The 27,983-nt window shown below is 40.9% G+C and overlaps 1 protein-coding gene across 7 annotated transcripts in view; it reads left to right on the top strand.

Moving 5' to 3' along the window:
• Positions 1 to 27,983, top strand: part of palm2akap2 (PALM2 and AKAP2 fusion) — a 97,519-nt gene that overhangs the window by 37,303 nt on the left and 32,233 nt on the right. For 4 of the 7 annotated variants that reach the window (XM_080304401.1, XM_080304400.1, XM_080304399.1 and 1 more), the window contains exons 5-9: positions 9,455 to 9,569; positions 10,362 to 10,383; positions 11,214 to 11,339; positions 12,171 to 13,001; positions 19,732 to 19,817. In XM_080304401.1, the coding sequence (XP_080160527.1) occupies positions 9,455 to 9,569; positions 10,362 to 10,383; positions 11,214 to 11,339; positions 12,171 to 13,001; positions 19,732 to 19,817 (1,180 nt within the window). Of the gene's footprint in view, positions 1 to 9,454; positions 9,570 to 10,361; positions 10,384 to 10,881; positions 11,104 to 11,213; positions 11,340 to 12,170; positions 13,002 to 19,731; positions 19,818 to 27,983 lie in introns of those variants that run through there. The other 3 variants (XM_080304404.1, XM_080304403.1, XM_080304406.1) reach the window with 3 other exon arrangements.

Raw genomic sequence — 27,983 nt, 5'->3', positions numbered from 1 at the left:
ACATGGACAGCCTAAGTAAACACAGAGAGGAATACAGCACTGTGACCCGAGCTGTACCCACACTGTGCTGCTTTTGGATCATTGCTTGTTTCATGTTGCACAGACAGCATTGTGCGGATGTCGCTGTCACTGTTGGGGAAATGTGTGGTTTTGTTTTTTATGTACAGCATGTCCTCCTACATATTCAAGACCTAGAGAAATATGGTTTAATCTTTTTTAGAAATCAGAAAATAGCTTCACTAAAAGAATACAGGTTTTGAATTCAAAGGTAGGCCAGCGCAGTCTTTATTTAAACATGTAGCGCGCGTACGTGTGCACAATCTCACATTTCTATTTGTGCACTCGCTAGGACCATTTTCCCTAATTTTCCCAGTAAATCTGCAGTGACCTCCATTGCTCAGCAGATCAATAATGTTCCATCTTTCCATCACCTTGACTAACTATCAATAGATTACCAGACCAGAAAATCTGCAAGTGCAAAAGAGCCAAATGGGGACACATGAGGTCCAGCTGGCAGTCTGACTATAGCAAAATATACTTATTGCAACAAGCCCAGTGAAATGCCCTGTGTTGTGTTACATAACGCTCCAAGAGTATTTGTCTTTTGCCTCGCAGTGACAGTATGAGAGCAGTTTCTATCTGTGCTTCAGTTCAGATCATTCCACGGCAGTTTCAGCTTGCAGAGTTCACCATATCTGCATTTCACAATCACACATTTGCCTCAGCTGTAAAACCAGATGGGACAGAAACCATTTTAGCTTGAGCCAAATGTGACTGCTGTGAAAACAAAGTCTTTCCTCACCAAAACTAAATTAAAGGCCAAAATTAGTCCCTCGGTGTGACATATTTGAGACAAGAACACCAAGCTAGAATCAGCTAGAATAGAATAGTTAGTAAATTCCTTACATTTTGTGGGTGGGACACCAAAAAGGAAAGACTGAATTGTGTTTATTGTGTGCTACGTTGATTTTCTCTTCCACGGATGTTACATTGCAGGTTTCAACATAAATACTTTATAAGTTAAATTTGAGCTAAAACAGTTAACTTGACAGAAAGTAGTCAAAAGTAATTTGGTAAGGGATAAATTTGTTTAGTTTGATAGCAACAATACTTCTACTTCTCAGGTGTAGTGATTTTTTTTTGTAGCTGGACTATCAGCATCTATAAAACAATTCATTAAAGGCCCACATTTAACTCACTAAAAACATCGCTGTCACGGCTGCACAGCAGTCGTGTGGTGAATTGAGAAAATGATCCAAGATGCAGGCACTGACTGGGGTGCGAGTGAATGTTTATTTGCAGAGGTGATAAGGTGACAAAAACAGGAGGAGCAGAGCGGGGAGTAAACCAACCTAAACTGGGGAAAATTAAAGAACTCAACTTAAACCAAGCACGCACGGGAGGAGGAACGAAATGCACAATGAAAGATGGCGGCAAGACGCAGAATGAACACCGGGTTACACAGAACGATGCAGACAGACATGGCGTTAAACAGACAACACGACAGAGAGCTCAGGAAAACACAGGGCTTAAATACACGGGGAGTAATCAGGGAATGGGCCACAGGAGGGAGACACAGCTGGGAGCAATTAGGCTAACGAGACAGGGGAGCAGTAAAACTGAACACACTGACATGAGACATGAACTTTCAGAATAAAACAGGAAACTAACAGACACAGAGAACCAGACAGGACACTGAACTTGACAGGCAGACTCATGAGCAGACACAATAACACCATGGACAGACAGAGGGAACACAGGCAGGCATGAAACAAAAACACTAACACATAGCAAACCTAAACAAAAGACAAAACAGAATAACCGAGAACAAAGCATAATATAAAGAAACACAATACACCGAGTCCTCAGACTCAGGACCATGACAATCGCATAAATTCCTTAAAATCATCAACCTTTTTACTGTTATTTAATACATATACATCTAAAATATAGTGTTTTTAAGGTCATAGACAAACCCTTTTCAATTTGCAGCAAGCTGGGAGAGACAATGTATTTTGTGTTAAATCTACATCATAGGTACATTGTAATTTATGCCTAAATTATGCTTCTGCTGTGAATCTGAGTTTGCGGTGTAGCCCGTTTAAGTAACCATTGCCATTGCCAGGTCTGCATTTACAACACATAAGTATAAATCCACTGTAAAAAGCCTGCACTTTACACATCAACTTGCACTCCTGTCTGTTTCACTTCCTGTCAGCCATCAGTTTTCCTTCCTTTGCACTCTCATTAGTTAAATTCATCTATAATCATTTATCCAGTCAGCCTCCCCAGTTTATACTCCCTGATGTTTCAGTCTGTCAGTTGCCAGATCATCTGTTGTCCACCAGCTTCTAGTGTCTCCATTGTTCACAGTACAGTAGATCTCATCATGTGTTCATGCTTCCTGCATGTATGACCCCTGCCCAAATTAAAGATTTTGATTATTTCCCCTCATTATTGTGGCGTATATGCTTTGCATTTGTGTCCATACGTCTTGTCTTTTCTTGCTCTCTGTAGCACAATCTGTGACTGTAAACAACTGAGCAGATTAAGACTTATGCAGCATAATGCATCTTTAACTTTGTGTGCGAGCTTTAGCACAGGACAGTTAATCATTCAAGCAGAAAGGATCAAAGAGCTGCATGAGTTACAGCTGCCCCGTGTGGGTGTGTGAATGCAGGCTATAAAATGATCATAACCAAAGAGTAAAAATAAGAGATTACAGAGCTGGAAATGGATCGTGTGCAGCTTGCATCTTCGCCAAGTGATTTGACTCGACAGAACAACACTCAGGAGGGAAACAAGACAAAGTCAGGGTCTGAATATAGATTTCTGGGCCTGTGTGTACAATCTTAAAGAGTGATTTCACTCTTTGACTACATAATGTGTGGGAGTAATGGTTTTGTGAGTTAGCAAATTTGAAATGGGAAGCAGGCGTTTCTTTTGGAGTAGGGAGAAGAAGACGAGAGTCTTCCATCCTACTAACCTATTTATGTGGCTAACTTATGTGTTGTGCTAAATGTTTTTGTTTGTTTGCATTTGAATTTCAAGGCTAGTGATACTAATTGGTGCTGAGTCAGTTTACCAGCCTGCACACTCAGGATGCACACAGAATTAAAAGAACACTGACAAACAATTATATCTCATTAAAACCTTAGAGCACACTATAAACCAGTTATTATAGGCAGCACAGTGGCTCAGTGGTTAACACCATCACATCAAGAAGGGCCTCCATTTGAACCAAGAAACCAAGTTAGGAGCTTTCTGTGTGGAGTTTGCAAGTTCTCTGGTTTCTCCTACCCCTGAAAACCATGCTGTGTTAACCCTGCCTATGTGCAGCCTACCCTACTGTATATGTATTTATACCTTCAACCTCCTCGCTGTTCCAAATATTGAAAAGCTATAAATTGAAGTACAGCTTCACTTATAAATACACGATGTGGTTGGAGCTTCTTCCTCTCTCGTCCTCTCAGTGTGTCATTGCTTTGTGTGTTCCTGTATCTCTGACAGCCTGCGTGCACATGAATGCATGCTCTCACACACACACACACACACTGAAACAGATGTCGGCTCTTCCTCCTCTTGTGTGATGTGGAAAGCAGTTGCTGCTGCCCACCCAGGCGTATCCATGGCAACTGGACTGTGGTTGGCTGACAAGGCGGGGACAGTGACATCACTGGTCTCATTCAAGGAGTGCCACAGAGATAATAATGCTGCTGACTTCTTTTGTAGAAGTGTAGCAGGAGAGTTAAAGTCATGAGCCTGGTTCTCTGTCTTTCCCACCCTAAAACAACTAGCTTTCCAGCTATAAGCACTTCATTTTACTTTTCTTATTTTGTTTTTCTGATTTTCACAAGTCTAAATTTATTTGATGGATATTCTTAATACTAATATGTTAAATATTATGGTGTTTTACTAATAATTAACAAGTAACAGACCTCATATAGAGTCTGGGATTAGGTACAACAGCTGCAGTTTTTCCTCACTGAAAAACTACCAACCAGTGTAACAACCCTCTCACCCAAAACTAAAGTTTACGGAGTTTTATTGTTGGCATGTTAAAGGTTTCCCCACTAGAGGGTGCCAGACACCCACATCACTAATACCAGTGTCACTCTGTCTTTACTTTTTTGCCCGCATTGCATTTGCAAAGAATAGACTAGTTGTGTAAAGGGTGTTTACACAAATGTCCTGACATTGGTTTGAACCAAAGATTTCACATTTGGTGTCACCTCTTCATAAGATTTGTTGCCACTGACATTCAGTCCAGTCCTTTTGTAATTTGGCAAACTTCATCCTCTCTTGCTTTCTTGCCTTAAAAATGGCGACTTGACAGCCACCCTTCCATTGAGACCATTTCTAATGAGGCATCAGTGAACAGTAGATGATTTAGCTGAAGGTCTGGATGCATCTTTTGGGTCCTGTATCAAGATTTTGATATATTTCTTTCCTATTTCTTAAGGAAATTACTTTCAGATGCAACTCATCTAATGTAGATTTTTAGCCCTGTCATTTCTTCATCTGTCCTCCTCTTTTCCAGTTTCCTCAGATTTTTTTAAGCACACATTGCACATCACCCTAAATAACATGTGTATATATATATATATAGATGCTTTCCGCTATTGGCTCTTTTGGGAATCACGTTGTTAATACAGAAAATACTATTTTCTATCTGTCGAACTGTTATCTTTGCTATTTCCCATAGATTCAACAGAAAAAAAGTGAATAAATTATGGTTGTTTTTTTTGTTTTGTTTGTTTGTTTTTTACAAACAAAGTGCCTAAGGATATAATTTAAAAGTGAATAAAGCAAGAACTTTGAAAGACCTTTAGAAAGCCTGATTACTTGGAAATAAAATATAAAGAAATGAGACTTTTGCACTATACCGTACACTACCTGACATTGTTAAAATGTAGCAGGATGAGAAAACTGTGTCCAATGTCCTGGCAAAAGTCTTGCTTCTCTTCCATTTTGACAAGACCTCTTGCAGCTCAGAGGAAGCTGAAGTAAAATCCTTTTCCCACTAGAAAGGAAATGAGCTCTGGGGGAGCTGGAATAAGCAGTCACATGAGTGGCAATAGCTTGTAGAGACATCTACTGTGGTTAGATAATACTTACTGTAGGTAAAAGCAAAAGATTTGGGAATCTTTAATTTCCTGTGTACCACTGTACAGTTTATGTGTGAGTGATCTAAACGCCACAGTACTCTGTATGTTTAGACTCTTTAGACTTTTAAACCAATATTTTATCTTTAATTTGCAACAGTGTTTTTTCTTGGGTATTTTGACTTCCAGATGCCAGTTTAGTTGTGACGTTTGACAGGATAACATCTGGAAGTTTGATACTCTGACACCTATGTGGGAGTGCATGGTACTGAGTCACAATTATTCAGTGTATCTGAGCAAAGAATGAACAGTGTGACTTCATCACAAATCACAGTAAGTTCAGTTTATTCAGTAGCCATATTTATACAATCAGCTCTGGCCTCTTGAGTGCTAATTAGACGTGTCACTAATTACATTTCTCCAGCTTGTACAATTTTCAGTTCCATCAGGTGTCAGCAATATAAAAACAGTTTGACAGATGTTAAAGTAAATTGCTTTACTTCAATTCAGTCATTCTGAAAAATATAAAAGTTTAATTAAAAATGTTTTAGTAGGTTAGAATTGCAGAAAAAAAAACGTGTGAATATAATCAGGGACACTGTAACAGTTTACATTAAGGTAGTTGTTTCTTTGCATTCATATAAGTAATATATTCGCTCCTTATTAAGCAAGCATTTATGCCTTATTCTGCATCATGACTACAGTTTGCTTACCGTCCAAATCGTTCCACAGACGATGCCATCTCTCATCTCCTCCACACATCACTCACTCACTTGGACACTAGAAGGGGGAATTATGTTAAAATGCTCTTCATAGACTACAGCTCTGCATTTAACACCATAATTCCCTCCACACTCACCACCAAGCTGGAGCATCTGGGACTCAGCTCATCTATGTGTCAGTGGATCTCCAACTTCCTAACTGGCAGACCACAGGCAGTAAGGATGGGTGGACATGTCTCAGCCTCCACCACTCTCAGCACTGGAGCCCCCCAGGGGTGTGTTCTGAGCCCCCTGCTGTACTCTTTGTACACATATGACTGTGTGGCCACTACCAGCTCCACCACCATCATCAAGTTTGCTGACGACACCGTCGTGGTGGGCCTGATCTCTGATAACAACGAGACGGCCTACCTGAAGGAGATTAGGAATCTGGAGAACTGGTGCCAGAGGAACAACCTCCTTCTAAACGTCAGTAAGACAAAGGAGCTGATAGTGGACTTCAGCACTAAGCAGGAGAGGAACTACCAGACCCCCGTCATCAACGAGTGCCCAGTGGAGAGAGTGGACAGCTTCAAATACCTCGGAGTTCACATCACGCAGGACCTGTCATGGTCCTGTCACATCAACACCGTGGTGAAAAAGGCCCGTCAGCGTCTCTACCACCTCAGACGCTTGAGAGACTTCCAACTGCCCTCCAAGGTGCTCAGGAACTTTTACTCGTGCACCATAGAGAGCATCCTGACGGGAAACATCTTAACCTGGTTCGGGAACAGCACCATGCAGGACAGACGAGCTCTACAGAGGGTTGTGCGGTCAGCTGAGCGCACCATCCGCTCCGAGCTCCCTGACCTGCACTCAATCTACAGCAGGCGGTGCTGGACCAAGGCCAGGAAGATCGTGAAGGACCTCAGCCATCCCAACAACAGACTGTTCTCTCTGTTGAGGTCAGGAAAGCGATTCCGCTCCCTGAAGACCAACACAGAGAGACTGAGGAGGAGCTTCTTCCCGCAGGCGATACGGTCTCTCAATCACACCACCACACAGTACTGACCCACACATATGGTTCTTACACACACACTGGACTTTCTGGACTTTGTTTTCACTTCATCACTTAAATCACGCTGCTGTTATTGTGTATATGCTGCTGTTATTGTGTATATATTTATTTATATTTCTTCATACATTCTTATATAGTTCTATATTGTGTATTTTGTTGTACAGTTATTTTATTTTCAACTTTGATTTATATATTTTATCTTATTCTTTCCCAGTTAAATTTACCCTTCATTCTAATTTGTGTTGTACAGTTATTTCATTTTTAACCTTAATTTATATTTTATTCCTTCCTAGTTAAATTTACCCTTTTTAATTTTTCATATTTATTTCCTATCTCATTCATAGCCTTTTCCTTTTTTGTTTTCTTTAGGTCACGAGCAGTTGTCCAAGCATTTCACTACATATCGTACTGTGTATGACTGTGTACGTGACAAATAAAATTTGAATTTGAATTTGAATTTGACTTATACCTCTAGTCGTGAGAAAGATCTTACTTTGAATGGGGAACAGATTCTGAATTAGAAAGACCTCATTTAGAGTTATTTGTAGTTAGTTTTGTTACATAAGAAGAGATCATATTTAGTTAGTGCTACTAAGACTAATGTGGTGCTACTCACAGACTGTAAAGTTGGTACCTCTTTATAAAGCCGTTTTCTGTTTGGAAATAGGAGTCATTCAGAAAAATGTTGGTGTAAAGAAGTGGCTTACAGTGACTTTTACGGAAACATAATCCCACATACCAGATTTTAAAAATCCCAGCTAATTGCTTTAAGAAAGAAGAAAAAAGAAGAAAAAAATGTGATTATTTTGAACTGTGAGTCATGCTAATCGACTCAAATGGACGCTAAGAATAAAAATATGGAGTTAGAAAAAGCTCAAAGGTCACTTATAGTAATTAGCTTTTGTACCTTAAAATAACGTGTGGCCTTTTTCAATTTTTTCCACGTTGTGACTTTGCAATATCGCACATTGTTCTTTCATAAACAGATAAAACTGATTGTATGACATATTCATATGATCATTTTTAGACATTCATGCTAAGATTAGTGTGCTACTTGAAAAAATAATGATTACACATTGTGGTGCAGTCCTTGCCTCTAAGTTCAGTGTTGAGTAATTGTTTCTCCTACCATCAAGGCTAGAGTTAAAGATAGAGGATCGCTGTATTTATAAATAACTGACTGCGGTCATTTCTTCCAAATATGAAGATGGGAGAAAATGCTCACAAGTTACTTAAAACTTAATAAGCTAAATAAATCAAAAAAAAGCCCCAAATGTTCCACTTCATCATGAGTCAGATATGCTGTATTATGATCATCGGTACACACTGATAAGATGCTGGGGCTTTACAGAATGGAGAGTGGTTTTACAACAGCTGCCTTGTATTTTGCAATATTTGTTACATGTTTTCTGTAGCAAAGGCAGACCTGTTATTTTGGAGTACCCAGACCCCTGAACTGTATTATTTCAAGCAACACTGACTCACCGGCACAGTTAATTAACAGCACAGTTACATAAGCTAATTATTTTGCTAAGAAACTAGTTTTCACAGGAAAGCAACATTTCACATAGAAGTACTAAAAAACTGATTTTTGCAATCTGCATATTTACCGCATCAATAAAAAAAGGTTCATGAGCTCATATGAATGAAGTGTCTTTGAGCCTCACAGTAAGTCTTTGTACTGCTGCAGTGCTCTTCAGTTTGCTGAAGGTGAACCTGGGTAGCAACGCTGACAGACGGTGATGTATAGACTGTGTTTTTCCTTTTTTTTTAAAAATTATTTCAGGTTTTCAAGTGACTATTGACAATACAGTGAAAGATTTTCAAAGCAAATCCTCCAAAATATCTAATCAGATATATGTGGTCTACTCATTCTAACAATCAGTGCACTTGTTTCTGTAAACTCCTTCAGATAAGATAAAGTGTTCATGGTCGAAGGTGCAAACGGGACGACTGACCTCTACTAATTCTTGACTACTCCGGAAGAATTGTTGCTAGCATTGTTGTGAGCCATAATGTGTCTTTTACATGATGTCACACACATTGACTCACAAATTCCTGATGTCCCAGAGGATTGTATCCTGAAGTAAGGAAGCTTGGTCCTCCTCCCTTACTGCTTCCTAGTATTGTTGTTGCATCCATCTCTTAAATGTCCACGTCAGCATTATGTGTGTACTTCCATGTGAACATTTTAGGTGCAATTTAAAGGATGGCAGTAATGACTTAACAGTCCTTAACGGCCATTTGTTTAAAAGAAGTTATAATTAACTGAATGCATTTGCATTGCATTAAGCCCTCTGAATAGCAAAAGCAAAAACATGTTGTTATCATAGCAACAGAGAGAAATGGTTCATAAACCTGCTGAAGGAGGATGTGGAGTTTTTCCTGTTGTACAAAGCTTTTAACCAGATGATGGCATGTTTTTCTTTGCAAGTTCTTTAAAACCTACCATATCTACCTGGTCGTTTCTCATGTTAAGCATCTGGATGATATGCTGATGAAAATTGTGAACCTGACAATGAGCCACAGTTAACTTTGGATTTGTCTCTTGTGTTTTTGTGTATTTATAGGCTCGAGTCTGAAATCGGTGCACTCGAAAGTGAAGAGTCTCAGATTTCAGCCAAGGAGCAAGTTCTTCGAGAACGCCTGAAGGAGACAGAGCGCTCGATAGAAGAGCTGCAGAAGGTATAAAAACATGAAGTGATTCAGGCATTGTTGAATCAATACAGACTTACTATACCCCAGCCCTGCTCAGGATGTGCAAGTCTTCTTTTAGTAGTTCAACAGCTCATTTTAATTTACCAGCTGTGCTTTAGGTCACGGTAAATGGTATTCCGAATAAACTAACAAGTAAACAAACTGCATTAAAAGTGCTCAAAAAAGATGGTCGTGCAATGTGTGATGAAAATGTTTTTTGACTCCGATGATAAACAAGAAATGTGAGTGATCCCTTTTGCACTTCTGCATCGCTACTGCTATTTGACCACTGGAACATGCCCATCTTCAGTTTCATATTGATTCTCAAAAATGCACTGTAATCAAACATTAGCTTTTGTTTTTGTTTCATGTTGACAATAGTCAGTTATAATTAGAGCTGCAGCTATGACCCAAGCACCTAACACCAGTCTTCAGTGGAGGAGTGCATAGTTTCTGAGACTGAAAGTGGCACACTGGGTTATGAGTCCTTTTTTTCCCACACTCATAAGGTTGTGCACTGTAGATTTATCCCCCAGGGTCAGTTTCTCAGTGGAAACTTCTATTTCCTGCACATTTTCAGGCCACATCAATGCAATCCTTGCTCAGTAGCCATTCTATTTACCACATTTAGCTCCTTAGAGTTTGTTCTCATCCCCAAACTTGTTGGACTCAAGTAGCACCGAAAGTAGTAAACACAAAAATACAGAATTGACTGCTGGTGCACACTTTCCCCCAAAAAACGAAGTTCAAACTTCTTTTTTTGTCTTTTCTCTCTTTCAGAGTCTGATGTCGCAGGATCAAGGTATGCTCAATGACACCCGTGCGAGCCTACAAACATAGACATGTTAACTGAAACTGCACAGAGTGAGGTGTGTGTGATGTGTGCATTTGTGTGTGTGGATAATAGTCTCGCTGAGGCAGGAGAGATGCAAGCCAGAGCTCGCTCCTGAACCCCCAAACACACACTAGCAGAAACTACATAGACACCGGCATGAAAAAACACTCAAAGAGCGCGCGGCTCAGCGAGACTATTGAAGCTCACACACACACACACACACACACACACACACACACACACACACACACACACACACACACACACACACACACACACGCGCGCGCGCACAAGGCCATGACTCTGCAGCCTGCAGTCACTGGCTTTATCCTCATCCCATTCACCAGCAAGCCCTGTAAGCCCCAAAAGCTTTGTTCCTGCTGTCACACACACACATAGACACACAAGAACACACACAAAGCAGTAACATATACACAAATACGGACACACACACACACTTCTGCTGCATAAGCAACGAACCTCAGGGGTACTAGAGTTGCTGCGGACAGAGAAACAGAGCTGAGGAGAGTTAGATGGTGTGTATGGGCGGGTGGATGTGTTGAATAGAGGCGGGCAGGGTCACACATGGGTGTGGTTAGTTACCCTGTTGTGAGGCCAGACTGTTTGTGTGTTTTTGTATCAGGGTGGACTCCACATCATTGAGGTGTGTGTATGCGTGAATACCCGGTGTGTGTTTGTGTGTATTGGCATGTAGCTAATGTAAGTGTGTGTGTGTGACTCACAGCCTCACAGCTTCATCTCATTGTCATTTCCCCTCCTGTGCTCCTGCTCACTAGATGCCACTGGCTGCATGTCTGCTCCTCTCTCGGACCGCATGGACCCCGATCCCAACCACCTCGCCCTGGCCACGCAGCACCAGACTGGCCCACCTGCCCTGGGCGACAACGCCAGACCAAGACCTGGTAAGACTAAGGGAGGAGAGGAGGGTAAGGGAGGGGGAGGGGGTGGAGAAGAGAAGAGAAGAGTGAGGGAGGGAGGAAGGGAGGACAGGACAGGACAGTTCTGGGCCTCAGCCAAGTTGGATTATAACCTGCATAAACTCACACGGAGTCTGAAGCGGCACCGATACGTTTTCTCTAAACTAATCAAATCTCATAAACTTTTTTAAGTTAACTTAACCACATGTATGGAAGCACATGGGCTTCGGTGCTTTTCATGATTGTCTGTATTAGAAAACGTGGAAATTTAATTATAATAATGTAATGGATTATGTATTAGTAGGTGCTAACACAAGGTCAGCTTTGTATCGGTTGCGGAAGCCACATTATTCTTTACACAGGGAAGATACTGAGAGCATGGGGAAACTATTAACATAGCTTTTTACTTATCACCTTTAAAAAAAAAAGTAGGGGGAAACATAAGTTTCACTACTATGCTTCACAATGCTGCAGATTTTGAGGTAAGGAAAGATCCATATTTGTAGAATGCCAAACCATTTGTTCAGGCTTTGATCGAGATATTTTCCTTTTATAGTTTGATTCATTTTTGAGAATAAAATAAAATCCTGGTTATGTGTTTTTTACTAATTGCACATTTAGCAGTAAACAGAAAACACTATGTCCCTGTCCTCACGCCTCACTTCATCCACTTTTTTCCCTCCCATCATCCCCCCTTCCCTTTCCTCACTCCAATCCCAAACCCCTCCACTGGTCCCCCACCCCTTCACTCTTCCTTCCTTGTTCCCCACTCCCTTTTTGCATCAAATCTTCCCTTCTCCCTTCCCTCCTTAACAGCCATGTTTGCCATGGAGATCAACGTGCAGCACGACCCGCAGACTGGTGAGCAGCGCATCCTCTCGGCCAACCGCGTGAACCCGTTGGATGCAGCTTCACGTGGGGTCAAAGTCTACGACGATGGCAGAAAAGTGGTCTATGAGGTCACTTCCTCTGGGGGCGTGTCCACCACCACCGTAGAGAATGGCTGGAGCTCTGAGCAGGTTGACCAGCTGATCCAGAGAGCTGCCAGACCTGTAGTACGAGGCGGGGACGGCGGGAGGGGTCAGGTGACAGTGACTCCAGCTGCCCCACAGGCATATGTTTCTCCAGCAGATGTTGATGATCTGTCCCCACCCTCCTGTGCCCCGCCATCCATCCCTTCTAGCCCACCAGCCCAGGTTACACTCCAGAGGGAAAGCCGTCTGGGCATGATGCCCCCCTCCTCTGCTGCCGTCACGACCCAACCAACATCCTCAGGCCACCCGGGCACCGAGCTCACTTCCCCGCCCCAGGCGAGCGTGGAGCACCCAGTCACCATGGTGTTCCTCGGCTACCAGGACGTTGAAGACATGAGCGAGAGCAGACAACTGTTGGGATTCGACGGCGCTGTGAAGGCTGAGGTTGTTCTCATCGATGAAGATGATGAGAAATCACTGAGAGAGAAAACAGTCACCGACATCTCCGTCATCGACGGCACAGCAGCAGACCTCGTGTCGGGCCGGCCAGTCACGTCTGAAGCTGTCAGCACCGAACTGTCTTCTGATGGCCGTGAGCCTGACAGTACCTCCTCGCCCCCTGCAAATCCAGAAGCCAACACGGTCCCCCCACCCGGCCTCACCCCTGCTACAGGTACAGACAAGAGGAAACGCTGCCAGTGCTGCATCCTCATGTGACTGAATCTTCTCCCTTCTTCCACCCTTTTATTATTACCCTCTTCTCCTCTGTCTTTGGATGATTACTAACAGAAGCCCTGCCTTCCTCCTCCTCCACCTCTGGACTCTGATCGGCTGGCACACTCATACACGCATACACGCTCTTGTCTGACTGTTGACTTTTTACTCAGTTGCATTACCACCTCTACATCTCTTCTCTTTCATTATCCTCTCTGTCAACACGGAGGCTCTTTCTTTCCATCTGCCGTCTCCTTAGACAACACAGAATATTTTGGAAATTCATGCAGGAAGCAAGCTGCTGTATTGCTGCTATACTTGTGGTGAAATCAGACAGAGAGATGGACAAAATTGATACCGGTTGACAAACAGCTTAAAGAGGGTCATACAAAGCCAATCTCAGCGGTCAGTAAGACTTTATGGACAATCAACTCACATTGATATGCTCTCTAACCAAACAGTATGTCTGGTTCTAAGGACAATCAAACAGCTCATCTCCTTTACTAAGCCAGTTCTTAAAATATTAAAAAAGACAAACACAGCCTCAGTTATATATATTTTTTTTACTTCTTTACTCATTCACAACCCTCCTGCTGTTGTTTTAACACATAAGACACATAAACAACCACACACGCGACATACAAACTCAAACAACCAACTCCTTTCCTTGCGCAGTCTCTCACTGATGAGGAAGGAAAGGTGGGTACTCGTTGCCTTGGTTTCTTTATGTGCCTCTTTCATTCTACCACACTGATAGTCCTAACAGAGATTAGAAGTAATTAGATATTAATTTCTTTTTTTAATTAGCTAGCTAAATTTTTTTTGTTTTTTGAAACTTAAAGGACTCTGAATTGTTGAGACAATGTTTTCCTCCAATGGGAAAGCGAGTCTTTGATGCTGTAGTTAATTTCTCTCTCTTTCTCTCATCCATCTGTCTCCATCTTCCTCTCTCTCTGTCGCTCGTTCTCTCTGGTGTTTCCTCCATCGACTTCAGCTATTCCACTGCTGAGGTCATTTCCTCTGATTCTGGCACTTCCTAACTCAACAGCCAATGAGAAGCTGTGGAACACCTTTTGGCAGCCATTAGGATCTGCACAGTCAATTTTCCAGTGTTTCAAAACACTACAGAGCACAGGAAGCTAAGGGCAGCTTAACAAACACTCTGGCAGTGAGGGAACACGCATTTATACCTATAGAAACAACCACTAACAGCCTGGGCACAAACATGTGAATAATGAATATTAACGAGCACTACCACTACTAAATTACAACTATAATAGCTGTGCTCAAATGAGCTTTTAGACAGTGATCATGTGCAAATTACAATCAGCGTTTTTTTGTCCATTAAATTCACTTCATTGTCTCCACCAGAGATCCATTATACTCTTTCAAGTGCAAAGAGACTGAAAACACTGCCAGCTGTTGCTATAGCCGTCAACCAGGCCCTCGTTTACAAGGGTGCTACAAATTATCAAGGCCTGGTTGTCATTATAACATAGTATATGTTACACTGCATAGGCTTGTTTTCAGAAAAATCTCTCAAAAGCAGCAATTGTGCTCATTCAGTTGAATGATAATGGATGCTCTGGAACGACTTTACTTCATTTCAAGTGTCTTTCATGTTGGGTAGAACAGGGAGGATGGTGGTGCTCAATATAGATCTTTTGAAAAGATTTTTGGAGAGTTAATGATTACACTTTGCCATTGTACCCTGCAGAGAGACAAATGAATGAGGTCACTGAAGCTATAGGGACCAGATGAAGCACGTGATTGAAGGAAATGACTGCGCTTTTTCGGCCATGTTGGAAGGTTCTTATGACCCAGATAATTAGATTTAGGGGTATTCTGTGGCTCAGGTGTGCCCCTTGATATAGGAACTATAAACATCATGAATATAACTAAATCTAAAACACAGAACGGAACCTAAACTATTTAACTAAAGGGAATAAATTGGACACAGGATGCTAAACAATCTTTTTTTTTGAGTGCACTATTTTTCTTTCTTTCTTTTTTTTTTGCTTTACTCATCCTGATTCTACTGAAGAACATAGTGTTTTTTTTCCACACTGTGTACCAACTCTGATCATCACAAATAAGAAACAAAATAGTATTTAACAAAAACTAGCAGATTTCAATAATTGCTTATTTTCTTATGTGGCTCTGTGCACAGCCATACATCCTTTTAATAAACATGCTTCAGTGTGATTGGCCACCGCTGGTGTCAGTCAGTCCAGCTGGCTGTGTGATTGGCTCGTCTGGTTTCCAGTGTAGATACAGAATGTAAATATGCTCTATATTCTATTTAGTGATGATTTTATTTTCCACATCTATATAGAGATCAAGAGATAATTATAGTTATTATGGTACTAGGCATTGTTAGAATGTCCTGTGATACCATATAATGACTGTATGAGTGCACACACGAGAGCTTTGTATAATTTCATTCTCTCACTTCACTGCTGTGTGTATTATTAACAGCACCCATCTTATGACCACCACAAGCTTTTTTTGGCCAACAATAAAATAGCCAGATGTACTAGACATAATTATTTTATTTATCTGCACAGGACAAGCGTGAAGGCTGGAGACATTTGCCTGTTCAGATTTACTGAAACATGAACAATTACCTATAGCTATTTGTTTTTAAATAGTGAGGACACTATGCAGAGAAGGGTTTTAAGGAAAGTATAATGTTAGTTTCACTAAAGTGTGAAGGTGATAGGGAGTAAAGCAGAGCAAAGAAAAGAAAGAAACACCTATAAATGAAAATACAAACCCCAAAATAGCAAGACGGATCTTGATATCAGAACCTGACTGATCCAGTTTGCTTGTTTGGGAATGTGCCTGTGTTTTTTATGTAGTGCAAAGAGGTATACAGTGTATGGACAACAAATCTGTTGAGTTTACCAGCCCCACTGCCACGCCTGCAGTACTCCTCTGACTCTGTAGGGGTCTCTGTTTTCCTGTCTGCCTGCCCTCATGATTGTATGCACTGTTAAAACAGAAAGGAGCCATTTTCTATTGTTCACACTTCTCTCTCTCTCTCTCTCTCTGGTTATGACTTCACACCGTACTCCAGTCTTCACTCTCACTCTCTCGCTCTGTCTTTTCTGATGTCTGTATCTTCTCTCTATCTTTGGTCAATAAAGCTGAGTTTCTCCAGTTCCCCCCTGCTGTCTCTCGCTTGTTGTTCTTTCCATCTATAACTAACATTCACTTTTTTATTGGCTGCTGACAATGAGAGTACAAGCTGTCCTTACTGCACCCAGCTGTTATAATACCCACTGCCACTAACGAGCACGCACATTGTGTTTTCAGTGGTCGCCTAAGACACTTTACAGACCAGTATATATATCTCAGTTGTGATGGGTTTTTAATAGCATCCCTTTAAACTATACTGAATATAAATACATTTAAAATGCAGTCGGTCAGTGTGAAGGAGAGGAAGGTGTATGGTTGCCTATAATTCATACAAAGAATTTTAAAAACAGTTTCAATAAGTTAGAAATTAGAGTCACTGTGTAGATGCACATTAGAATAATTGCATAGTATTAGTTACAAATATTCTATACACAACTATTACAAAATACAACAAAATCTTGAAAATATGGATTAACTGAATGCACAAAATGCATCATTTACAACATTTTTTTTAATGTGAAATGGTTTGAATTTTGAAGTGGCCTAACTGAGACACAGTAACTGGCCTAACACAGACACTGTAACATGGTGTGAGTCTGTTCCTACAAAAAATATCAGCATATTAATATAAGATGCTGTGCAAGTTTTTTTTATGGATTTCTTTTACAGTATGACTTATCACTGTTTATGAAAATCTGCTCTAGTAGTGCTGCAACAGTCCTACAGGGAGAGATACTGGGAGTATGTGATATCTAATAAAATGATATGATTCAAAAGAAAAGGTTGATAAGACAAGTGTTAAGAAAGCATTCAGATTCCGTGAGTAAAAGTACTAATTTTACACTCTAAAAGTACTACATTACAGGTAAAACTATAAATGGGACAGTGTATTTATAGCTACAAGAGAAAGAAAAACACTGGTATATATTTAGCATCTCAGTTCTACAACAGTCGGTGTAGGTTGGAGCTAATCATTAATCATTTTATTTACTGGTGCTCTAAATATGTGCTTGCAAGTCACACTAATCATCTTTTTTTTAACTGGAAAGAAATAACACTACTGACAAACATCCATCATCAGGCACAATACTTTCTCCAAGCAAAAGTTCAAACCAATAAATTGTAACAAATGAAAATTTCTGTTTCACATGTATACGATTTGGGGTAGTTCAATCTATAACAAAGCATGATACTGTGCAAGCTGAGCACAGCTACATTCCACCATTGGGCACAACCTCAGGAAGGTAAGTATTTGAGAAGGTAGATAAGAAGGAATGTAGGAAGGAGGGCAGAATGACTGACAAGCGAATTTACTTTTAGGAAAGTAGCGGGCAGTTACAAGGAAGTACAAGTACACTAAACAGTACACTAATAAACAGAATCACTTGTCCACTCATCTGATTTTATTGACAACTCACAACTTCACAACAGTAAAAGAAAAGGGTGAGGTAGAGAAAAAGAACCTGTCACACTATGAATTTTGCACTACAGAAACATGGACAAATAGTGCTCATAAAGCAAACTCCTGTAGGACTCTATAGAGATTTTACACAGCAGTTGTGCTGTAAATGGTAAATGGCCTGTATTTATATAGCGCTTTACTAGTCCCTAAGGACCCCAAAGCGCTTTACATATCCAGTCATCCACCCATTCACACACACATTCACACACTGGTGATGGCAAGCTACATTGTAGCCACAGCCACCCTGGGACGCACTGACAGAGGCTGTATCATCTTTCCTAATAGTTTGTGTTTATATTGGTTTGCAAATCTTTTCCATAAGATATAATTCAGGGTGATAAATGATTCTCTTAGGGAAGTCATGACAACCAGTATCTTGAAATAGCAATCAGGTTGCATACACACTCTCAGTGCACAGGATGGGTGTGTATTGTGTGATAATCAACAGTAATTGACTTATCTTTAGCCAATGGCAGCCTAGTGCCTTTAACAGAAACCAGGACTGCTATAATTATTGCACACACAGGCATACTCACACACGACAGGATAATAATACATGTGCCAAGAGCTACTCCACTATACGAGCATGCATCATTGAGATGAAGGAGATTTGGCCAGCTTCAAGCCCCCTTATTCACAGAAGTTCCTCTTATATCACCTGAACAGAAGTTAAGTCACGCTAAAGCACAAGAAACAGAGTAATGATGGAAATTAAAAAGGTGGAACTAAGAGTGCACATGGCATAAAATCATTAAAAAAAACAGCAAAAATGGAAACGAATTCAAAAGAGAAATCATACGACAGATGCAACTAATGTACAACGCAGTCATCCTGAGTTTTAACAGAGTGTCAAGTATTATTTCCTTTTATACTACAAGGTTTATTACAGGTCTACCACTACTGGTGCTGATGCTACTAATTCTGCTACTGCTACCACTGCATGCCACCTTTACTAACACCACTTTCATTAATTTCACAGCTGTCCTTCTTATTGTTCTTTTTAGTTACTCCTTGCCAGAATGTAGTTGTGGGGTGTAAAGTGATATCAGATTAATAAGCAAAAGCACTCACTGAAGTGTAGGGTATTTTCATGGTGTAGCAGAGTTTAGTATTGAATAGTTTCATCTATAATGCTTTAGAAATGACATTATATTTTACAGATATTAACAGTAATATGTGCAAAAGCTACACCATCTAAAAAGCAGCAATAATAGAATGTTAATCAATCAAACTTGTAATCAAACCTTAAAGAACTCTAAATTTAAGTCTTTTATTTTAGAACAACAGTAAAATTGCTGCTGCTAACTGCTAACTACTGTAGCTTCAGCAGTGGCAAAATTAGCATAGTTGTGACAGGCATAGTAGTAGCAGGAGTTTAGCCCGTACTATCAATGATTGTCCTGTAGAAGCCCAGTAGAAGTAGTTTCAGAATGAATCTATTTTGACAGATCCATGCTGATATTTTCTACTCCTACAGCAGTGTTGCTTCTTCATTTGCAGTGAGCATGGGTGTAAGATATGAAATCAGATGTAGTCCCAATGAGGAAGAGGGTCAATAAATGGGCAAAGAAACTGATCAAAAGAAACTACAGCCACAGCGTGTGATGAAGCATAAAGATTTACTGTCAGCGTAATGCTAGTGCAGATTAGAGAATTTTTAAAAATTAACAACAGACCACAAAGGCATATGAATCCGACCCATACATATTCCCAAAGGAATACATTAGATGCTTCATCTGATAAACTTTTAGAGTATCAGTATAGATCTGCATGTAGAATATTAGCCTAAAAGAGGGTTATTTATTTACTTCATAAGAAATATAAAGACGGTATTCAGTAAGTGAAACGCTCATAGTTTATACTGACTGATATGTTCTCAAGAAGTCAAACCTGGGATTAATCATTGTCCTGTGTTTTGTGTTTGGAAGTGTCATCAGAGGTTTGGTTTTGAAGCATTTCTAAGTATTGAAGCATGTAATAATTGTGTTAGTTTTGATCTGATTATAGCTCCACAGTGCAGGTCTTCCAGAGGTGAAAATTAATCTAAAATTTGGTACCAATAACTTCCTGTTTGTTTGTTTTCCAGTCTACAATCAGACATTTGGAGTTACTTTGACAACGGCAAATGGATGTCAATCTCCAACTGCAAACACAAATCTTCACACAGCTATGGTGAGTGACATGTATACAGAAGTCAAGCAAGTTTAATTTAAAACTTCATATTGCATCTAGAAAAAGGGCAAGTGTTACCTCACAGTATTATTCACATAATGTGTTCAAACATTAGTCAGAAACCTTGGTTTGATATATAAAGAGGAAAGGACTACCCCAGATAGCTCTCTCAATTTCAGTCAACTCATGGTTTGCAAGGTGCCCTCGTCCTATGGCTGCAAAACAAGCCAAAATCATCACCCATGCACTACCATGTTTGACAGTTGGTCTGAGGTGTTTGGGTTGCACTTGTCATGCAACTGCACGTGTCCCTAACCATAGTGAATCCTCACATTAACTTTTATTTAGTACAAAAAAGCTAGCATTTATCCTCCAGCTTCACTGTGTTTATATTATACTAACCATAGCTGTGTAGCTAGCTACCAGTGTTGGGAAGGTTACTTTTAAAATGTATTACACTACAGATTACAGAATAGATGCCCCAAAATGTATTTTGTAACGTGTTACGTTACTCAATGAGAGTAACGTATTCTGAATACTTTGGATTACTTAATATATTATCAGCAGTTTTACAACTACATGAATGTACTATTGCTGTGTGATTTATTACTATTACTGAAGGATACTCGCCATACCAATACAAACAAGATTTTTAAATCTTAATATAAAATTAGTAACAGTAGGGTGGACATTAGGTAAGGCTGCACTTTTTGCAGCGATCTCGTATAGAAAACTATTCCGTGCATATATAAAACAGGTCCAAATGGTAGTAAAGGGACCTCTTGCTAATACGTCGGTTCCGTGTCGGGCTCGTAGCCGAAAACTAGCTTTACTTTGTTGTCTGGGTCAACTTTGCTAGCAAGAGACAGAGAGAGGTGTTGAAAGGCTGCTCCAACGGAACTTATTGTTTCGGAGGAAAACAGTGTACAGTCGAGTCTTAATAGCTCACTTACAACTGGGCTACGCTGCCCATGAGGCTACATTCTTTAGGGCTATGCCTGTAACACTCTGCCTATTGCCTTCATATTAAATAATTTTTTGAACAAATTTTTTAAAAAATATTTCTTTACGTCATTATGCGGGCCGCAAGTAGAGGTGCAATGGGCCGCAAGATTGAGACACAGGTATTAGAGCCTCTTAATGCGTGTTTTGTTTGAGTTTCCACCGGCGTGGATTTACCAAAAATAGAGAGGGCATAGCCTAACATATGAAACAGGAAAAGACCGATGTGTAATCCATTTATTTCAACAAAGTAACTGTATTCTGAATACCACATTTTTAAACGGTAACTGTAACGGAATACAGTTACTCATATTTTGTATTTTAAATTCTGCCTTCATTTGGAAGTGATAGCAGAGCTGTATGTTTCAATTCTTCTGAAAGCCCTCAGTCAGATTGTTACATTGTTACACCTGTGTAAAGCATCCGTACTGATCAGTGTTCATTTGACTTTGGGACCAGAAGCGGAGTTTGGACCTGGAAACGGCTAATGACGTCAGACTTAAAGACGGGATAACCCTCTTAAGTCCTAGCGTTAAGGGTGCACTTACTTTCTCACAGGACTACAATCATTTACATCACTCTGCATTAAATTACACCAATGGTTAAAATGAGTCAAAATGTAAATTAAATGTAAAAAATATGAATAAAATATAACTAAAATTATTAAATAAAAACCAGTAAAAACTTTAGCTCAGTAGATGACATGGCATAAAACTGGACTAGACCATTCACTGATATAAATATAACTAGACTATTCTAGAATGTAACTGTAAATATTCTAACTTCAGAATCCTTTAGAGTTCTAGAGCAGTGTTTCTCAAACTGTGTTACGTGTACCACTAGTGGTACTTGCGCTCTCTCTGGTGGTACGCAGGAAATTTCCAATTTTTTTTAAGATTAAATAATATACCATTGTGGAGGTATGCAAAGATGACATGAGAGTTCCCGAGGCTCTTCTGGGAGCTGGAGTCAACCAGAAAACGTCTCCCTGAGCGTGAGTCCTCTATGAAGAGCAGCCTTTGCTTATCTGCAGCAGTTGCAGCCGCTACAGAGTGCTGGCGACCTCGTTTCCCTGAGCCTTAAAACTGCAAATGCATCATTGAGATGAAGGAGATTTGGCCAGCTTCAAGCTGGCCAAAACTGCTGCCATCCCAGCCACCATCGATGAGTCGGAGGCCCCCAGGAGAATGGGGGCGCAGGAGATGCCATCAGTGAATCGGGAACTATCGCCCGGATGCCGAAGCTCCTGGTAGCCAGGAGAATGCGATCCACTTCTTCTGTGAGTGAGCGGTAATCCTTCATGGCCAGCAGCGGGGAGTTGGCGAGGCCAGCATCTGTCGGAAGAAGACGTGAGTGAAGAGGAATCCACTGTCATCCATTCCTAGCAAGGACAGCATGCTCTCCATGAGCTCGAGAGCGGTACCATCACACGGCCCAAGAGAGAGAGGAGTTTCTTGACCCGCTCTGCATCTGAGAGGGAGTAGCACTGCAACAGCAGCAGCGCCTTGAGAGCGGTGTATTTCCCTTGGGTGGGGGCATCCCGGAGAAGGGTCATCACACGACAGGTGGACAGCGGAACCAGCAAAGCCACCACACGATGGTATTTCGTGTCGTTGGCTGAAACGCTACGAAGAGCAAACTGAGCTTCAACGTGCATGAATCAAGAAGGAGGGTTGTGAAGCCAAAAATCCGGCAGCTTAACCACCGAAGCAAAAATGAAAACATACAGCTCTGCTATCACTTCTGACATAAATGAAGACAGAAAACAAAACAGCAGTGGCGTTTGTAGGGTTACTGAAGTTGGGCTAGCGGTATATAATGATGTGCTGTGTGGTGGCTAGCTACACAGCTATGGTTAGCACATTATAAAAACACTTCACGCTTTGCGCCACGTTATTGTTTACATGAGATGAATTGCAGAATGGCAGATACAGACAAAATACTGTTACTGTCAATCTTACTATCTTCAGGTTTTACATGCTTACATATACACACGCAGTTACTGTCCTTCCATTTACAAAGTCAGAGGCATCACGGTGTAATTATTTTACGTGTAGTTGTTTTTTTTCCTTTGTAATAATATTCAACATTGCTATCAATACATTTTTCAAAAAATGTATTGATAGCATTGCACAGATCAATATGTATTGTATTGATCTGTGCAAAATGGGTCCAAAAACATAAACAACTGTGGGATACTGTTTGTCCATCATTTAGACAGGGGGAACAAAGATATGTTTCACCATATTTTCTAGTCTTTGGCTTAGAATGAAGTTGGTTTGGAAACATATTCAGCTATGCTTCATCTCCCGCTTTGCGTTTGTGTGGGAGCCCCCGTGCTAGCAGTGTCCCCCCCCCCACCTAGGGGGCGGAACACACACTTTGGGAAGCTCTGACTTAAAGATTGGATATCCCACCTGCTGTAAATGTTTTAATGCAGTACAGGTGTTATTTTTATCATTATGTCACATCCTGTTTATGACAGTTACAATAAATAACACTCACATAAGAAATAAAATTGTCTCTGTAAACTGTATGTGGTTTTAAATATGCCTATACTACTGTACTTTAATGTTGGTCATAAGGGTGGTACTTCAAGAGCCATATATTTTATGAGGTGGTACTCATTGTGAAAAGTTTGAGAACCACTGTTCTAGACTGTTCCAAGTTGTTGTTCCTCAGAAAATGCCACACGAGCACATTTGAGAGGGAGGTGTTTGGGGGGTTATCAGAGCAGAAGGTGTAGGGGCTGAGAGGTGGGGTAGAGAGGCAGGGGAGAGAGTGGGGCCTGGCCGGGCTGCAGTCAGATTGTTTTGCGGCGGAATAAATGAATGAATGAAAGGCAGCATGGTGGTAACCTGATCCGCGCGGGTCGGCCTCATTGTGCTTGGCTGGAGCTCGCGCTGGCTGGTCGCTCTCCGATTGTCTCTGGAACGGGACAGAAAACACTCCCAGGACCTCGCGAGCCCTACATTATTCAGCGCGCGTGCCTAAAAAAAAGGTAGAGCTAGGGAGAGTGAGAGAGAGAAAAGGGGCAAGCGGTGAAGGGGGAGAGAAAAAAAGAGGAGGAGACCGCTAGTTGGAAAAGCTGGCGCGTAAAAGGAGCTCAGTACCATCTCAGTCAGAAGCCACTGTTACCGTTATTACCGCCCCTGGGAGCACGTGAACAACCGTTAGGCTACTTCTCTTGTTCGTTTGTTTTATTTAACGTCCCACCGGCGGTTGGTGCCGCAGTTTGAACTGAGGTGAACGCTGAAGAAGAAGAAAACGTAGGGAGAAAAAGAAGAAGTAGCGGTTAGTCCGTTTCCTCCGCCGGTAAAAACCAAAAACTAATCCCGGTTATTATCCGCTAATTGGCCGGTCTTAAGGAGCTCCGGAAATCAGCGATTTGCTGCACATCAATCTCCACTCAGGTAGATTAAATTATAACATAAGTAGTTTCTAAAACATAGCGGAAATGTGTCTGAGCATAAGTTTATGATGGGAACTCATTCAGTGAAAGTAAAACGGTTGCTTTGGGTGAATGGCGTGTGTGTCAGCTGGACTGGGGGGTGTCCTCTGGGGTTTGTTAGCATGCTGAAAATGTTGTCAGCTGTGCATGTGTGTGTGCATGTATGTGCTTCTGGTTAATAGAAACAGAGCCTGTAATTACACTGATTATCTTTAGAGTGGGAGGACACAGGATACTGCACTCTCCTCTACTGAGAGAAAAAGAGAGGGACAAGCAAAGGAGGTCAGTGGACCAGACTGCTTGCTGCAGTAGTCTCTACATGTCTATCTCTCTTTCTCTTTGTGCACCTCCTCCGCCTCCTCTGCATCACTTTAACCTAGATATAGGAATGACCTTAACCTGGTTTCCATCCCCCATCCAGCATACTGAATGACTGGGCAGAACCAGAGGGACGTTTTATTAATGCTGCTATCAGTATTTGGGTTTTTTTTTCTGTGTTCCATTATTGTAGCTTCTCTTTTCTTGTATCTTAATGGCTCATTTTTCAAGGGTTTCTTCGGTTAGGTCACCTTGACCCTGAGCTGGAGGAGCAGCTAAGAAAATTGATGGATGTGCAGTTAAATAAAGGTCCTGCTATTGTGAAAAACATCTTGGTCAAGTTGCCGTATACACAGTTTCTGCCACGCCCCTGCCCAAACAAAAACATTTTTGAAGACTAAGTATGTTACGTTAACATTTTATTTTAAAGGTAGTTACAGAGTAATAGGGGATTATAGTAATAAGGGAAGCTAGAGAAAGAGCTGCCAAATGAAGCCAGACTTCATTTGTTTGCTGGAGATTTTTTTTTCATTCTTTTCTTTGCTCATAGCTGTTGCCAAGCAACTTGAAATTCTTTACTTTGAAAATCTTCTTGCTCACTGGTGAGTGGACATTGCTAAGGTGGATTTCTTTTCTCTTTTTTTTTGTAATCTAATCAATGAATGACTTGACTTGATTCTGGAAATGTTCAATTATCGCCATGCCGTTTTCAGTTTTCAATAGAAGCATATATTACTGATGTTGCAGCTGAAAGTAAATAAACAACTTAACTTGACCCTGTTTTCTCATCACTTCCAGTTTTGCTGATTGGTTTTGATCTCATTGATTGATTTTACTTCATGGTAGATTTTCCTTGAGTACAGCTTGCTGGTACAATGCCAAAGGCACGATGGAGGCTTTGAACATTCTTCCAGTCATCTTGTAAAGAGATTCTCCCCCCCTCCCCCCATTTAACAGCATGTATTTACTTTTCACTTGGTTTACAAAGCAGTTTCAGGAATACAGGCAAACACAGCCAACTGGGAAGAGGAAGTAAAGAGGCCAAGACATCACCAAAGCAGTATAATCATGGAATTTTAACCCAACCAGGAGTGAAATCTTTGGGGCTGATGCATAGACACATTGGTTTTTTAAGTCCTGTTATGAAGCTGTTGTCACCTTGGATAATACTTCTTTCTGACTTTAATGGCTATAATTTATAAAATTTACTTTTTTAAATGTTGTGTACAGTATGGCCTGAAAGTAGCAAGAGATGAGCACATAAAGTCACCAGGAACTATCACATTAGGAAAAACTGGCAAAAATTGTGGTGTGTGCAAAACCTTTGCAACTGTATGCAATCAACTTGCGATCTTGCTGCCTTTGAAATGGTTGCTTCAAAGATAAGGACCAGGTCTATCAAGCCAGGACCTTATAGATTTGAAACTGAAATTACAAAATTCCTCCACAAATAGAGATGTAGTTGGTGCAGGTTGATGATTTAACTCCAGAAGGACAGAGATGAACTGTAACATTGTTTTTATTTAGGACTATAACCAGAATATGACCAATGGCAAACAGTTGAGTTGAGTCCAGTCCACTGATGCAAAGAAATGAGTTGCGGAGGAGTTGGGTTTAGTCTGTCAGTACAGACTGACCCAGGTTGAGTGCAGTATTTGCAGCAAATATTTGCAAACCTTCGCCAAACTGTCTGAGAGTGATTGCAGTCAGTCTGAGTCAGATCTCGATTGTTTGGATACAGGTTGCCTCCCACCAGGCGACCTGTGCAAGTGCCTTCCATTAAGAATTGTTGCCCAGAGGTTAAGGATGTTGCACACTCAAACTTAAGCAACCAGTTGGTTAATTCAGCTACATATAATCACTCTCTGACAAAAAATGTAATGAAATCACCAGGCAACCAGTAATTATTCCTAGTAGCAAGGATGTTGCCACCCTATTTGTACGCTAGTATTGCCAAACTTAAAGTAAAACTTTTTGCATCCAGAGTCACTTTTATTATAGTATTTAGAGGCTTATTTTTTTTTTTTTTGGGGGGGGGGGGGGATTTTTGATGATGATATATTTTTTCAAAGTTTACCTGGCATGTCCCACTTCAAAATCTAAAAGAAATGCACACCCTCACACCTCCTGCAGTTGCTCTCTGGTCTATGAGTCAGGCCCATCCCGTAGCCGGAGAACCATTGTTTTATAGTAGTATAGTCCTAAAAAAAAAGTAATAATCAAAAACCATAACTGATTTAAAAAATGACCACTGTGCGTATCAAAATATTCTCTTTGTGAAGCATAAAATTGTACCCACCATCCCAGCACACCTGTGTAAAATATAATGGGGTCAAATATGATGTCACAAGGTCACTTTACTTTCCAAAAAGCTGGGTCTCCTGATGGCCTATAACTCTCACATAGAGTGACAAACCATCCCTTTTGCTGCAGAACTGCATCTTTGTAAAACACAGACAAATATCTCAATCAAGCCCATTGTGAGATTTTGGCCCTTGTCTATTGAGTAAAGTTCAAAGTTTAGAGGTAAACAGGGTTATGGTAGAGATTCAAGTCTGTTTTATCACCCAGACTCCATTTAGAATAGCTGTTCATGCGTGTTGACTATTTTGTTAGGTCATCATTTGAAATCGCTAGCTGGTTCTGGAAATAACGAAGCCACACAGCAAACTGCCAATTCAGGCAGACTGTTTGCCAATACCTCTGTTAGGCCCAGTGACAGAAAAAATCACAGCAAGCTCTCCAATTCGATTCTATAGTTGATGACAGGATGTATCTACCACATACATTGAGACATAGACTGACATTGAGACAGTCAGTGGCTATTAGAAAAGCACATTTTCAATCCACACCCCTCTCAGCACTATGGATAGTGCAAGGACATTGACAGGAACAACAAAGTTATCAGTGATGTCTACCTCAAATCTCTCCTACTTCCAGGAAACACACACACACACACGCACAATCACAGGTTATGTAACAGCTGTGTGTTTGATAATGCTGAGGCTTGCTGAGCCAAGAGTACACAGGAGGTGGAAATAGAAATAGGGTCCTGCAGGAGGGATGGGATGAGAGAGGCCGACAGGTTGACAAAGGATAATAGATATGGAGAGGGATAAAGGATGGAGAGGTTAGTGATGGTGTTAGTTGGAACACTGGATGGAAAAAGAATGAAGAAAACATGAGAAAGGAGGTGGAGGATGCTGTTAAGAAGCCTGGCTAACTTCAAAGTTCTTGAAGTGTTGTTGACATTAACTGGCCAATCGCCTTTTACCGTCTGATTTTTTGATGGGTCTTCAGTAGCTGTTTCCGAAGACAAAGTCCAAATAATACAGTGAGTAGTGCTCAACGGATACAACACATTGTGGCAATACAGTCGACTGTGACCTCTTTGT

Source organism: Astatotilapia calliptera, chromosome 7 (assembly GCF_964374335.1).
Source record: "Astatotilapia calliptera chromosome 7, fAstCal68.1, whole genome shotgun sequence".
Lineage (NCBI taxonomy): Eukaryota > Metazoa > Chordata > Actinopteri > Cichliformes > Cichlidae > Astatotilapia > Astatotilapia calliptera.
This window is presented reverse-complemented; position numbering and strand designations above follow the sequence as displayed.